Source organism: Argopecten irradians, chromosome 1, assembly GCF_041381155.1.
Source record: "Argopecten irradians isolate NY chromosome 1, Ai_NY, whole genome shotgun sequence".
In the NCBI taxonomy this organism is placed as follows: Eukaryota; Metazoa; Mollusca; class Bivalvia; order Pectinida; family Pectinidae; genus Argopecten; species Argopecten irradians.
This window is the reverse complement of record NC_091134.1, coordinates 72,227,902-72,244,674: the sequence shown is the minus strand read 5'-3', so window position 1 is coordinate 72,244,674 and position 16,773 is coordinate 72,227,902. Positions and strand designations below refer to the sequence as shown.

The 16,773-nt window shown below is 37.7% G+C and overlaps 1 protein-coding gene across 3 annotated transcripts in view; it reads right to left on the bottom strand.

Annotated features, from left to right (window-relative positions):
- Positions 1-16,773, bottom strand: part of LOC138307488 (cGMP-inhibited 3',5'-cyclic phosphodiesterase 3A-like) — a 116,145-nt gene that overhangs the window by 40,999 nt on the left and 58,373 nt on the right. For 2 of the 3 annotated variants that reach the window (XM_069248266.1, XM_069248274.1), the window contains exons 2-3: positions 4,882-5,142; positions 611-1,261 (exon numbers count right to left, since the gene is read on the bottom strand). In XM_069248266.1, coding sequence (XP_069104367.1) covers positions 611-1,261; positions 4,882-5,142 — 912 coding nt within the window. The remainder of the gene's footprint in view (positions 1-610; positions 1,262-4,881; positions 5,143-16,773) is intronic. The other variant, XM_069248282.1, reaches the window with a different exon arrangement.

The window sequence follows — 16,773 nt, the reverse complement described above, 5'->3', positions numbered from 1 at the left end:
ACACTGTATATATACTCAGTAAGAGTTACCAAGGTAACAGAAATGTTTCTGGACAACACTATGTATATACTCAGGAAGGGTTACCAAGGTATAAGAGATGTTTCTATACAACACTATATATACTCAGTATTGGTTACCATGGTAACAGAGATGTTTCTAGGCTAAAACCACCCACTTGAAAGAGTAATTAATGTGGCACATAATTTTCTACCAAAGTAACACAAAGTTTCTATGCTACATTATGTACACAGAAGACTTACCAAAATAACATAAGAGTTTCTATGCTACATAAGTTACCCAGAAGGGTAAACAATTGCATAGTAAAGAAAATTTGAACCTATTCAAACAATCAGTAGGTTTACAAAGGTTTTTTTCTCCAGAAAGGTAAACAGAAACCCATGATGACAAGGTAAACAGAAACCCATGATGACAGGTCGATCTCCTTATGCATCAATATTACTTTTCTCCTGTATCTGTTTGGTGATCTGACACTAGAGATTTGTACTGAGCTGAAGAATGAAGAAGAAATTACAATCTATGACCTCTGACCTACTGACCCCTACAATTACAACCAATCACCTAAATGGGGTTTCCAAAGCATGCCACTTACCCTTCTAAATTGTGAAGCTGCCTGAGTTGAGGATGAGCCTCGGTTGTACATTGGCCTCTTAGGTGGTGACCCCGACACAAGGTCGTCCGAGGTCATCACCCCATCACTATGATCACTGCTACTAGGAGAGTCATTACTCTCATAATCGGAGGTAATGTTTAACCTGCGGAGAGAGGTTATCTGTTGCTCTTTAATGAGAGGAAGTTTACTGTGCTCTCCCTCCTCCATGGCAGATGAGGACAGATCTTCTTTAGTGTTACTAGTAGAATATGAACTGATATGTTTAGATGAGGATGATATGCTATCCCCCCTTCCAGCGGAACTTTCCAGTCCCTGGACGGAGGAAGCCATGCTTTTACGTGAAAATCGCTTGGAATGGCTAGATCCCACAGGCGAGGGTGAAGCAAGAGAGAATGAGCGTGATTTTGGAATTGTTAGAACAACTGTTGGGGAGCTTGGGGAGGGGCTATTACTACGGCTTCCCACCGGACTCGAGGCAGGCGTTCCATCGCGGGAATGGCGAAAACTTGAACTTCGGATCCGGCATGGTTCCAGTTCCAGTGTCGGCATGCCTGTTGCTGAGGTGGTGGTCGTCCAGGTACTTGTAGACATGCGCCGGATCAAACTTGGGGGTAAACTCCGGCGCATCTTCTGTTAAAGAAATGAAAAACAAAACCATCACATATAAAAAGGCCAAATAAAAGTTAGACATGAAAGGTCAGCATATCATATTGTCTTTGACATCGGAGGGAATTAGCCTAAGCATTTTGTATATCAACTTATATTATCATTAGTAAACACTTGGTAATTGTATTTTGTAATTACATTTTTGTCTAAAAGAATGTGATAATTAGATATGTCAACCTAGTAAATTCATTACCAAAAAGCCACAATATTCTATTAACAATTCAAACTTAAAGTAAATGTAATATTTCCAGAACTTCAAATCACAGGAAAATTTTAGTCCCTTTAAAGCTTCTGATGACCTTTGACCTAACATTTGATGTCAAACAACGTGTTCTTGTCATTGTCCTTGATGAATCTCTTGGGATAATAGGCCACCATTTTTATTTTTGACAGCATTTTATGACAAAGTGAGAAACAAATACCTTAATTCTATCAAACAACATTGAAGAGCATCCAAGTAAAATGACAATATCTTTTTTTTCCTAATTCTTTTGTCATCCCCATTAATTACGGTGACAAGAGATGCCTCCTGTAGTGTGTAGCATATGATCCTCGTATGACGATCGATATATGATGTCAATCTAATGCATATTTAATGAGGCCCTCCCCGGAAACACCAGGGCCTAGTTATGCACAAGTCTGATATGCTTAATGAGTCGTCAATGCATATCATTCATCCAGAATGCTCTTAATGAAATTTCAAATAACATTCCATTCAGTACTTTATCTGTTAGTATCTAGAAGGTTTTTCAATGACCAGATATATTGTTTCTGTTAAAATCAATATGAGTTTTCTTCACTTTTTATTTTATTTAGTTTGTTCTTAGATTTATTCAAATAAAATATCATCATATTAATATTTAAGTAATAAAATGATCATTCTACTTGAATTAAAAGTCTAAAAATTAACATCTACAAAATATTTCTATAACAATTTACCACAATTTTGCAGGATTCTTTGCAGGAACAAACTGCAAATCAATTTGACAAATATTTGATGCCCTATAAGTTTTAATAAAATGATATCGATGTCCTCAAAATAGAATTAAACAAACATTGATCCCAGTCCTGCATCTCATCTAATCGAATGTGCTTATAACCACATTTATAGCCAGGCCAGTTGAGGATGTAGATATCATGACTGATCCATCCAGAAATCATTATCAACACAATTTCCAATGATTTAGGGTTTTTATAATCGATGTGGGATACAGTGGATACAGTTACTTTATCTTTGCCTAACATGTATTATCTAAGGGAATATATTCATCACTCAGTACTTAGGCCTAATCAATATGTCAGCCGACCCTCTGGCTGGCTTTGATCACTGATGATTGATTTCGACAACGCTAATCCCATTTTCTACCTGACTTAGGGTGGGAAGTTACTCTCATCCATAAAGATCAGCTACCAATAGTTTTCATAAACCCTAAAAATATTACAAATTTTCATTTCAACAATGTCAAGAAAAACAAGAGGTCCCAGAGGGATCTTGGCGCCCACCAAAGAATGATCTACGTCTGACAATAGAAAGAGGGACCTTTCTCTGCTTTTCAAACTTTTACTACATATTACTACCTATGAATTTTGATAAAGATCAGTACTTTCTGAGATAAATAACACTAACAAAATTCAATTATCAAAATCCAAGATGGCTACCTGTTGGCCATCGTGTTGACCGATCGGTCCCAAAATGCAATATGCAGGTCCTTGGAGAACCTACATATAAAATTTGAGACAGATCGCTTCAGTACTTTCTGAGAAATAGCGGTAATAAACTTCAATTATCAAAATTCAAAATGGTGGCCTGTTGGTAGGGCTGCCGCGGTTCACCGGTATATTGGGGTATTGCAATACACCACCAAAAAATATTGTACCGCGATACAGTTTACCTGTACCGGTTTTTTACGATATATTTTCTTAGTATCATAATTTCATTAATTTGATATAATTAAAACGTCCTGTCATTAAAACAAAACCAGCAAGTTGTATTTGTTTTCCTTTCCGATAATATGAAGCCATGTGGGTATCCTTTTCGTTTTCATTCGATTCAGATGTCGGTCAAATGTTTGTAACTAACGTGTATAATGTTCAAATGATTCAAACATTTGCATGACGTTGAATATAAACAATATGACATTAGGCTAGTTTCTGAAATATTATCAAGCTGATTCGCTCCATCAATCAGCAATACCGGAATATCTAATTCTCTAAACACATTTACATGTAAGGCCCGGTGAATACATGGCTGCAGGGATTTTGCCAGCTTTTTCAGGCTTCATCGTCCGCCGCCATTTTCGATTTCCTACACGTGTCAAAACAACACTGCAAGCCGGTCAGCCCTTTGAAGTTTAATCACGATCGTAAGCTTATTTTGCCAGGACAATTGTACGTAAATTTGTTCATCATTTAGGTTCAAAAGTGTAAATATTTGCAGACACTATCATGTTTAGTTATTGCATTATTAGGTTACGATCGTCTGTAACAGTTAGCCTAGCGTTTTCACAAACAGACTCGTATTTTTTTTTAAAACAAGAACACATTTGAACATTTTTGTTACTCAACAACATGGTTCAAATCGATGTAAAACTACATAACATAGCACTGTATGTTTGTATAATGTAATGGGTGTTTTTATTATGGAATATATACAAAATAGACAACACATATGTTAAGGTCAAAATATTGCAATACATATCACAATACAGTTGTTGTGTATCGCAATATATATCGTGGTACGCTTCTGCCGTATCGCGGCAGCCCTACCTGTTGGCCATCTTGTTGACTGATCCTAAGGGAACCTGCACATAATATTTGAGACTTATCCCTTCAGTACTTTCTGAGAAATAGCGATAACAAACTTCAATTATCAAAATCCAAGATGGCGGCCATCTTGTTGACCGATTGGTCCCAAAATGCAATATGCACAACTAGGTCCCTAGGGGAACCTACATGTAAAATTTGAGAGAGATCCCTTCATTACATTATGAGAAATAGCGGTAACAAACTTTAAGTATCAAAATCCAAGATGGCGGCCTGGCGGCCATCTTGTTGACCGATCGGTCCCAAAATGCAATATGCACAAATAGGGCCCTAGGGGAACATACATGTGAAATTTGAAAGATCCCTTCAGCCCTTTCCGAGAAATAGCGGTTACAAGAAATGTTAACGGACGGAAGGACGGACGACGGACCATGGACAAAAAGCGATTTGAATAGCCCACCATCATCAGATGGTGGGCTAAAAATTTCAGTCATTTCTATGAAAATTTCTGAAGAAAACAAAGCTGAGGGATTTTCTCTAACCGAGGGATTTTCTCTAATTTAAAATAAACAGCGTTTTTTGTTTATTAGTGTGTCTCAAGATTTAGATATCCCACAGCCAGAATAATCAAACCTTCTATGTATTTATAACATAAGTTTTGGACAGAATTCTTTTTTAACTGTGCATGGATATATATAGTATAGCATAAGTTTCGGACAGATTTCTTTTTCAACTGTGTCTGGCTAGTATACTGAAATCAGTCAACTGGATCAGTATATCAGTAAAACAATCAAGAATCCAATGCGATGAGTAATAGAAACCTTTGGTAACATGGAAGGTCTTTCCCCGGTGTATGGACTCTCCTCATTGTCAGAGCTGTAGTTTGTGGACTCTGTCAGGGACACTAGAGGACTGACGCGTGGTTTGTGGAAAGACGAATGGCTCTCTGCTGGTTTGAGGAGGTTCCCCAGTGTTCTCAGCCCGCTGATGACATTGGGGGGCAATGACACATCCGCGAGCATGTCCGTGATCAAACCGTGAGCTTCTCCAAGTATGGCCGACTCAAAACTAGATGAAGAACACTAGAAATAGAAAACAGGAAAATAGGATTATAACAAAGTGAACATGTACCTATGGTAATTGTGTATTGATTAGCTCTGTGTAACCTCTAGTTTGGTAGACAATCCTACACTCTGAATATCAAACTAGATAGTCTACTGGAGCCCAATATACACCCTGGCTATTTACTGTCTGTCAAACATGGCTGCTTGAATTTTACAAGGCAGAAGTCTACCAATCTTTAATAAATCCATGTTTTTTCATTTCATATAAATTTTCAGGTCTCTGGTCAAAAATCAATATTCATTGCCTTCACAATTTGGAACAGAGTTATCAGTCACAGGAAATCTTCAATATGAAATATGGCACACTACTATTCATAATATAGTGTTATTACTTACAAAATCATCATTTTAATCCCAATCACAAAACAGGAATATGAATCAATACAGATTTAAACAAATCTTCATTTCTCATTATGGATCACCATTTCACTGCTAAAATTATTGCTGTATACAATAAATAAAATTGCAAGGGTAGAACTCTGATGTAATAAAGAGATTTGTTGTGTAACTTGGTCTATGAGAATTTTGACCGAAATAATCTCATAACCTACGGCAATTAACATCATTTGCAGGTGAATGACAATTAACTTGTACTTATTTGACCTTCAATTTTATGGCCAAGGTTACTGCATCAATTCCAATTACACCTATCTAAAATACGCCACACAAAATATTGGAATATCATGCTCTCATTATACCTAAGTACAGGTTTGACTGTTTTTCAGACTTTACTAAGACAATGGACTTCAACATTAAATAGACCTCCCCTAAACAACGTCAAAACACACATATAACTATGTAACACATAGCAAGAACCCCTACGTTGGAGGTCCAAGAGAATTCCACTGGCGGACTCCAGACTATGTAGACTTTCAGGCAGCAGATTCAACGATTCAATATAACTTATCAGTGGAGTTTAAGTGCTACCGACTTTGACATCCCAGACATCATAGCATAAATCACATATTCCCATTGTTATTGATAAAACAATTGAAATCCTTCTGCCACCCTAAAGTATATTGGGTTCTTCTGCCTGATATTGAGTTTGGTCTTCTCTTTAGAAAACTGCCAACTTTTCTATCCAGATGGTGGTTGTCTGGGTTTGCAATTATCACACATTACAAACACTATTACCACAATATAACTTCAGCTGAAACTTACAACCACAGACATCAGAAAATTTATATTTGGGATTCACTAAAATGAATCCCAGTGAATCCCAGTGAATTTCCTACCCAATAATTTTGGGGACCTGTACCTTTTTAGGAGTGAAAGTTCTACATTCTTTCTTCTGAAATAGGTATATTTTAAGATTTTGAGTTTTTAAAATATTCACATGAAATTGGGAATATGAAGCAATATTCTCTACGAGAATGGGCATTAATTATCCCCCAAATACACCCAAAAAAGTAACTGAAAATTAGTGATAATATGAAAACACTACTATTCATAATTTTGATACATTAGAAAGTGTGGTAATAGCCAAATGGAATTCCTTCCTACCAGTTTCACTGCTCATTGATACAGATATACAATGACTCTACTTATGTATCTCTCAAAAATAATTGTAGAGATGTGCAGTCTATTCCATTTCTTATAAACACAGCAGATGCCTAGTTTACAAGTGAGATTTGATATTTTGAAATACTTGACACAGATCAACTGAGCACATCATTAGAACATGTATGTGATGAGCAGATATGATCTTGCCTCTGATTTTCTTCAGGATGAACTAGTTTTTCCTGTGCGTTGGAAGGTTTAACAAAGAAGAAACCCCATAGGCCATGCAGCCTTTCATCTTTAGGTTCTTTTGACTTTTATTACAGAAGTATGTGGAATGATAAACAGGATTAAGTAGTCTGGCCCAGTCTACCAGCCACCTATATTTATATATACACACCTCTCTCCTTCATCACCTGTACCTCACCACAAAATACATAAAGCAATCAACTTACAGAATCACTCATTTGTTTATGACCATTGTGCTTGTATTACTGGGCCTCACTCCTGGCCACATGCACATTACTCCAGGCAGGACCGAGAGCAGGAGAGATCAGGATAAATTACAGATCTAATCAAAGGTATTAATAACAGATAAACAAAGCCAGATGTTCTCAAGTCATATCAACATGTTGGTCTCCTTTCTATATTCATTGGTCTGTCTCCGTAATAAAATAGCCACCTGTACCAACATCACTGTTAAGGCATCTTATCACTGAATGTCAATTTAACACCATTTTTTCCTATCAATTTATCAGATATAGGCATAAAAACTTTTTACAAAATGTATCTGCAGCAAGTGGCATCAACTGCTATGCCATATATCACAGAGTCTGAAGTGGCAACATAGATATTCAGACCATGGGCATGCCGCATTAAGCCTTTTGACTAGATGATTATACGATCATTTAATGAGAGGGTTCAAATGTTACAACTGCTCATATAATATGCAGGTAATACATGTCAAGTACATATCAGCATTTAAACTGGGGGATGGAGACCTAAAGGAGTGATTGGGTTGTGGATGATAAAGGAGCTACAATCTGTCCCCTCAATCTCCATCCTACCATGTCAAACTCATTCTGTTGGGTGTACAGCAGCCCAATATACAAGGCTGCTATACATACACAAAGTGGGTTACCCCGGATCTGTAGAACATACTGGCAAAAACAGTCTCTGTCTGATCAAATAAAATATTAAGATGAAATTCAGATATTGCATATCAGATTTAGTGATGAAGCCAATTTTTGGAAAATGATTGGTTTTATACCCATCTTCAGTGCCATACTATCTAAAGTGTATAATGTGTAAAGGCATTCCTCAGGGATATTCTTCACAAGGTCAAGGTCACTCTCATCAAAACAAAGAATAGGGCCTATGTAACATTGCCAGTCCACTGTGTCTAGGATACGGTACTGTTCTAACCCTGGTGTAGTCTATTACAAATCAGATTTAATAGACTTTGGCAAATAACCCATACAGACAATCGGAAGTAAAAATCAATCCTAGATTTCATTTTTAAGTAATGTTTACAATATCAAAGTTATATTTTGCCAAATGCATTTTAATTCATAATATTGGCATATGCACAAATTTATCAATCATATCTATTAACTATAATGCATCAATTCATATATATTCACACTTGTTAGGCTTGGTCACTATACGCTAATACTAGCCGATTTTGTTTAACCATAACTGCATGGTAACATTGAACTTTGAACTTGCGTAAGGAAATGTTCTGTGCAACGTAAAAGGACTACTATTTTTAAACAAGAGGCCCAAAGGGCCTTAACGGTCATCTGACTGCCTTGGCAATAGTAAATTTAATTTCATATGGTGTCACTTTGTCAGGAACATGTCAGGATCATTTTCAATTTCTTTCAACAAATTTTCTTTCAAACAAGAGGCCAAATGGCCTTAACATGTAGGAAGTTAATTAGATATAGTGTCATGGTAGCCATCTTCGATTTGGGATCAACCAGAGATATAACAACACTTTGTTGGGACCATGTCAGGATCATTTCATGCAAGTTTCAGCCAAATCGCACTGGTAGAACTTGAGAAGAAGTTCAAAATGTGTTTTAAAGATGGCGGCTGTGGAGGCCATCTTGGTTTTCGGATCGACCCGAAAAATAACAACACTTTGTCGGGACCATGTCAGGATCATTTCATGCAAGTTTCAGCCAAATCGCACCAGTAGAACTTGAGAAGAAGTTCAAAATGTGCTTTCAAGATGGCGGCTTTGGCTGCCATCTTGGATTTCGGATCGACCCGAAAAATAACAACACTTTGTCGGGACCATGTCAGGATCATTTCATGCAAGTTTCAGCCAAATCGCACTGGTAGAACTTGAGAAGAAGTTCAAAATGTGTTTTAAAGATGGCGGCTGTGGCGGCCATCTTGGTTTTCGGATTGACCCGAAAAATAACAACACTTTGTCGGGACCATGTCAGGATCATTTCATGCAAGTTTCAGCCAAATCGCACTGGTAGAACTTGAGAAGAAGTTCAAAATGAGTTTTAAAGATGGCGGCTTTGGCGGCCAACTTGGATTACGGATCGACCCGAAAAATAACAACACTTTGTCGGGACCATATCAGGATCATTTCATGCAGTTTCAGCCAAACCGCACCGGTAGAACTTGAGAAGAAGTTCAAAATGTGTTTTCAAGATGGCGGCTGTGGCGGCCATCTTGGATTTCGGATCAACCCGAAAAATAACAACACTTTGTCGGGACCATGTCAGGATCATTTCATGCAAGTTTCAGCCAAATCGCACCGGTAGAACTTGAGAAGAAGTTCAAAATGTGCTTTCAAGATGGCGGCTGTGGCGGCCATCTTGGATTTCGGATCAACCCGAAAAATAACAACACTTTGTCGGGACCATGTCAGGATCGTTTCATGCAAGTTTCAGCACAATTGCACCGGTAGAACTTGAGAAGAAGTTCAAAATGTATTTTCAAAAGGGCGGCTGTGGCGGCCATCTTGGATTTCGGATCGACCCGAAAAATAACAATACTTTGTCAGGACCATGTCAGGATCATTTCATGCAAGTTTCAGCCAAATCGCACCAGTAGAACTTGAGAAGAAGTTCAAAATGTGCTTTCAAGATGGCTGCTTTGGCGGCCATCTTGGATTTCGGATTGACCCGAAAAGTAACAACACTTTGTCGGGACAATGTCAGGATCATTTCATGCAAGTTTCAGCCAAATCGCACCGGTAGAACTTTAGAAGAAGTTCAAAATGTGTTTTCAAGATGGCGGCTGTGGCGGCCATCTTGGATTTCGGATCGACCCGAAAAGTAACAACACTTTGTCGGGACCATGTCAGGATCATTTCATGCAAGTTTCAGCCTAATTGCACCGGTAGAACTTGAGAAGAAGTTCAAAATGTATTTTCAAGATGGCGGCTGTGGCGGCCATCTTGGATTTCGGATCGACCGGAAAAATAACAACACTTTGTCGGGACCATGTCAGGATCATTTCATGCAAGTGTCAGCCTAATCGCAACGGTAGAACTTGAGAAGAAGTTCAAAATGTGTTTTCAAGATGGCGGCTGTGGCGGCCATCTTGGATTTCGGATCGACCCGAAAAATAACAACACTTTGTCGGGACCATGTCAGGATCATTTCATGCAAGTTTCAGCCAAATCGCACTGGTAGAACTTGAGAAGAAGTTCAAAATGTGAAAAGTTAACGCACGGCGGACGGCGCGGCGCACGGCGCACGGCGGACGGCGCACGGCGGACGACGACGGACGAAACATGACGACTATAGGTCATCCTGACCCTTCGGGTCAGATGACCTAAAAAGAAACACATGGCTTTGTTTACATTTTGACGCAACATTACGTGTATATTGTTGTTTTTCATAGAATTTTGGAAAAATGTAAACAATATATACATGTTTTATATTTATATATGATTCAAACAATTTTTTAAATTAACAATTGTATAAAGAAACAGAAAAATATCCCGACCGGGGCGACGTGCTTTCATTTTTGTTAAAAATGATGGGTGTCAAATGTAAACATTACCTCTGTGCCTATGTTCGTCCTACGATCGAGCCTTTGGGGTGGACGGGCGTGAGACCCTCTGATAGAGGTCAGTTATAAACATATCCTCTTGTCTTTGTTCTTTGAGTATTTAATCATGTGTATTAGAAAACATGCACCGCTAATAATCCACGTGTTGACAGTTCCGCGTCACCACAAATACATTGTATCCATCGAACACAAGTGAATTTGTTTCATCTATCGATGGCGATATGGATCTAAGCGTAGATTATATAATCACATGGCTCCTAAGGATGTAATACCGTCAAGTCAGACGACATCTCAAACACATTGAGCTACTTGAAAATCGGTATTTTGCCAACTTCGGCAAACTAAAGTGTGTAAGCATGCGTCAGCTTGCCTCGCTGCACAATAACGGTCACCGAGTTCACACATGTGGCCGTGTATAAATTCTTTATGTTATTACGCTATATATGAACTTTTAGCAAAATTGAATATATATTTAAAGTTCTGATCTGATTAAATAAAATTATCTCTGAAATTTACTTTGTTTGTCATGTTTATTTTACACTAAAATATTGAACTTTTCTGTCGTCGCGGATGAATAATTCTACCTTACGTGAAGCGTCACCATTCGCTGTTCAAATGAGTAAGCTCCTCCCACTTTTGACCGACTTTTATTGAATAATTACGTCACTTTCAAATGACGATTTTATTGCATAAAATATAAATAAAAAGTCGTGTGAGTGTAAATATAGGGATTAGATTTCGTTTTTATGTTAACCATGCTTGTATGGAGCAATTCCTCTAAGAATATATTCAATATGGGGCGCTAACGCGCCCCATAGAATATATTCTTAGAGGAATTGCTCCATACAAGCATGGTTAACATAAAAACGAAATCCAATCCCTATATATATGTACTATTAACTACATACTCTATGAAAACCACTACTTCCTCATTCTGTATGACACTATTAACTACATACTCTATGAAAACCACTACTTCCTCATTCTGTATGACACTATTAACTACATACTCTATAAAAACCACTACTTCCTCATTCTGTATGACACTATTAACTACATACTCTATGAAAACCACTACTTCCTCATTCTGTATGACACTATTAACTACATACTCTATAAAAACCACTACTTTCTCATTCTGTATGACACTATTAACTACATACTCTATGAAAACCACTACTTCCTCATTCTGTATGACACTATTAACTACATACTCTATAAAAACCACTACTTTCTCATTCTGTATGACACTATTAACTACATACTCTATGAAAACCACTACTTTCTCATTCTGTATGACACTATTAACTACATACTCTATGAAAACCACTACTTCCTCATTCTGTATGACACTATTAACTACATACTCTATGAAAACCACTACTTTCTCATTCTGTATGACACTATTAACTACATACTCTATGAAAACCACTACTTTCTCATTCTGTATGACACTATTAACTACATACTCTATGAAAACCACTACTTTCTCATTCTGTATGACACTATTAACTACATACTCTATGAAAACCACTACTTTCTCATTCTGTATGACAAGTATTAACTACATACTCTATGAAAACCACTACTTTCTCATTCTGTATGACACTATTAACTACATACTCTATGAAAACCACTACTTCCTCATTCTGTATGACACTATTAACTACATACTCTATGAAAACCACTACTTTCTCATTCTGTATGACAAGTATTAACTACATACTCTATGAAAACCACTACTTCCTCATTCTGTATGACACTATTAACTACATACTCTATGAAAACCACTACTTCCTCATTCTGTATGACACTATTAACTACATACTCTATGAAAACCACTACTTTCTCATTCTGTATGACACTATTAACTACATACTCTATGAAAACCACTACTTCCTCATTCTGTATGACACTATTAACTACATACTCTATGAAAACCACTACTTTCTCATTCTGTATGACACTATTAACTACATACTCTATGAAAACCACTACTTTCTCATTCTGTATGACACTATTAACTACATACTCTATGAAAACCACTACTTCCTCATTCTGTTTGACAAGTATTAACTACATACTCTATAAAAACCACTACTTCCTCATTCTGTATGACACTATTAACTACATACTCTATAAAAACCACTTCTTCCTCATTCTGTATGACACTATTAACTACATACTCTATAAAAACCACTACTTTCTCATTCTGTATGACACTATTAACTACATACTCTATAAAAACCACTACTTTCTCATTCTGTATGACACTATTAACTACATACTCTATGAAAACCACTACTTCCTCATTCTGTATGACACTATTAACTACATACTCTATGAAAACCACTACTTCCTCATTCTGTATGACACTATTAACTACATACTCTATGAAAACCACTACTTCCTCATTCTGTATGACACTATTAACTACATACTCTATGAAAACCACTACTTTCTCATTCTGTAAGACACCATTAACTACATACTCTATGAAAACCACTACTTCCTCATTCTGTATGACACTATTAACTACATACTCTATGAAAACCACTACTTTCTCATTCTGTATGACACTATTAACTACATACTCTATGAAAACCACTACTTCCTCATTCTGTATGACACTACTAACTACATACTCTATGAAAACCACTACTTCCTCATTCTGTATGACACTATTAACTACATACTCTATGAAAACCACTACTTCCTCATTCTGTATGACACTATTAACTACATACTCTATGAAAACCACTACTTTCTCATTCTGTATGACACTATATTAACTACATACTCTATGAAAACCACTACTTCCTCATTCTGTATGACACTATTAACTACATACTCTATGAAAACCACTACTTCCTCATTCTGTATGACACTATTAACTACATACTCTATGAAAACCACTACTTTCTCATTCTGTATGACACTATTAACTATATACTCTATGAAAACCACTACTTTCTCATTCTGTATGACACTATTAACTACATACTCTATGAAAACCACTTCTTTCTCATTCTGTATGACACTACTAACTACATACTCTATGAAAACCACTACTTTCTCATTCTGTATGACACTATTAACTACATACTCTATAAAAACCACTACTTTCTCATTCTGTATGACACTATTAACTACATACTCTATAACAAGAGGCCCATGGGCCTTAACGGTCATCTGACTCATGGCACAAAACAACAAAGTCACAGTATAAAGTATTGGTTAACGATTAATATAAACAATACAAGGAACTCCTTAGTTGAATATGTAAGTTTCTGAAAAAGGTAAATGTCATTTGTTGAACAAACTTGGTAGCCCTTCATCCAAATATGGTCAAAACCCATTCAAGGATTAATACAAGGAGGAGACAGATTTTAAAGCCATTTCAGCAAAGCTCCCATTTTGGACCTCGGTCATACTATCCCCATGGGTCTTACCTCGGTCTTTTATAAAATATGATTGTCCTAACCTAAAGTTCCCCCTTCTGAATCAATTAAAACCCCTATAGACCAATTTTCATTGAGATCGGAGACTGAAACCTTAAAACAGGAAGTGGGCCAGCGACCATCTTGGAATACCAAAATCTTTACGAAAATGTTTGCATGTTGTTCGGCATCAATTAAAACCCCTATAGACCAATTTTCATTGAGATCGGAATCTGAAACCTTAAAACAGGAAGTGGGCCAGCGACCATCTTGGAATACCAAAATCTTTACGAAAATGTTTGCATGTTGTTCAGCATCAATTAAAACCCCTATAGACCAATTTTCATTGAGATCGGAGACTGAAACCTTAAAACAGGAAGTGGGCCAGCGGCCATCTTGGAATACCAAAATCTTTACGAAAATTTTTGCATGTTGTTCGGCATCAATTAAAACCCCTATAGACCAATTTTCATTGAGATCGGAGACTGAAACCTTAAAACAGGAAGTGGGCCAGCGACCATCTTGGAATACCAAAATCTTTACGAAAATGTTTGCATGTTGTTCAGCATCAATTAAAACCCCTATAGACCAATTTTTATTGAGATCGGAGACTGAAACCTTAAAACAGGAAGTGAGCCAGCTAAAATTAAGAAAATTTGCCCTTTTGGGGCCCCACCCCTCAGTTCCTAGGGTTCAGACCAGACTCATTTATATACAAGAGATCCCAGAGGGATCTTGGCGCCCACCAAAGATTGATCTATGTCTGACAAATGAAAGAGGGATCTTTTCTCTGCTTTTCAAACTTACAATTCTTTTTTCTGCTTTTCAAACTTTAAACTATCAAAATCCAAGATGGTGGTCGCAAAATGCAATAGGCAGAACTAGGGTCCTAGAGGAACCTACATATGATATTTGAGAAAGATCCCTTCAATACTTTCTGAGAAATAGCGGTAACAAACTTTAACTATCAAAATCCAAGATGGCCACCGGTCGGCCATCTTGTTGACCGATCAGTCCCAAAATGCAATATGCACAACTGGGGTCCTAGGGGAACCTACATATGAAATTTGAGAAAGATCCCTTCAGTGCTTTCTGAGAAATAGCGGTAACAAACTTTAACTATCAAAATCCAAGATGGCCACCGGTCGGCCATCTTGTTGACCGATCAGTCCCAAAATGCAATATGCACAACTGGGGTCCTAGGGGAACCTACATATGAAATTTGAGAAAGATCCCTTCAGTACTTTCTGAGAATTAGCGGTAACAAACTTTAACTATCAAAATCCAAGATGGCGGCTGGTCGGCCATCTTGTTGACCGATCAGTCCCAAAATGCAATATGCACAACTAGGGTCCTACGGGAACCTACATATGAAATTTGAGAAAGATCCCTTCAATACTTTATGAGAAATAGCGGTAACAAACTTTAACTATCAAAATCCAAGATGGCTGCCTGGCGGCCATCTTGTTGACCGATCAGTCCCAAAATACAATATGCACAACTAGGGTCCTAGGGGAACCTACATATGAAATTTGGGAAAGATCCCTTCAGTGCTTTCTGAGAAATAGCGGTAACAAACTTTAACTATCAAAATCCAAGATGGCTACCTGGCGGCCATCTTGTTGACCGATCAGTCCCAAAATGCAATATGCACTACTAGGGTCCTAGGGGAACCTACATATGAAATTTGAGAAAGATCCCTTCAGTACTTTCTGAGAATTAGCGGTAACAAACTTTAACTATCAAAATCCAAGATGGCGGCTTGTCGGCCATCTTGTTGACCGATCAGTCCCAAAATGCAATATGCACAACTAGGGTCCTACGGGAACCTACATATGAAATTTGAGAAAGATCCCTTCAGTGCTTTCTGAGAAATAGCGGTAACAAACTTTAACTATCAAAATCCAAGATGGCTACCTGGCGGCCATCTTGTTGACCGATCAGTCCCAAAATGCAATATGCACTACTAGGGTCCTAGGGGAACCTACATATGAAATTTGAGAAAGATCCCTTCAGTACTTTCTGAGAATTAGCCGTAACAAACTTTAACTATCAAAATCCAAGATGGCGGCTGGTCGGCCATCTTGTTGACCGATCAGTCCCCAAAATGCAATATGCACAACTAGGGTCCTAGGGAAACCTACATATGAAATGTGAGAAAGATCCCTTCAGTACTTTCTGAGAAATAGCGGTAACAAACTTTAACTATCAAAATCCAAGATGGCTGCCTGGCGGCCATCTTGTTGACCGATCAGTCCCAAAATACAATATGCACAACTAGGGTCCTAGGGGAACCTACATATGAAATTTTGAGAAAGATCCCTTCAGTACTTTTAGAGAAATAGCGGTAACAAGAATTGTTAACGGACGGACGGACGGACGGACGGAAGGACGGACGGACGGACGGAAGGACGGACGGACGACGGACCACGGACGAAAGGCGATTTGAATAGCCCACCATCTGATGATGGTGGGCTAAAAATATAATTGTGTTTCCCCAATGATGCTTCACACCAAATATGGATAAAATTCATCCAAGGATGGAGGAGGAGTAGGACTTTAAAGCTAAAATTAAGAAAATTTCCCCAATTGGGGCCCCACCCCT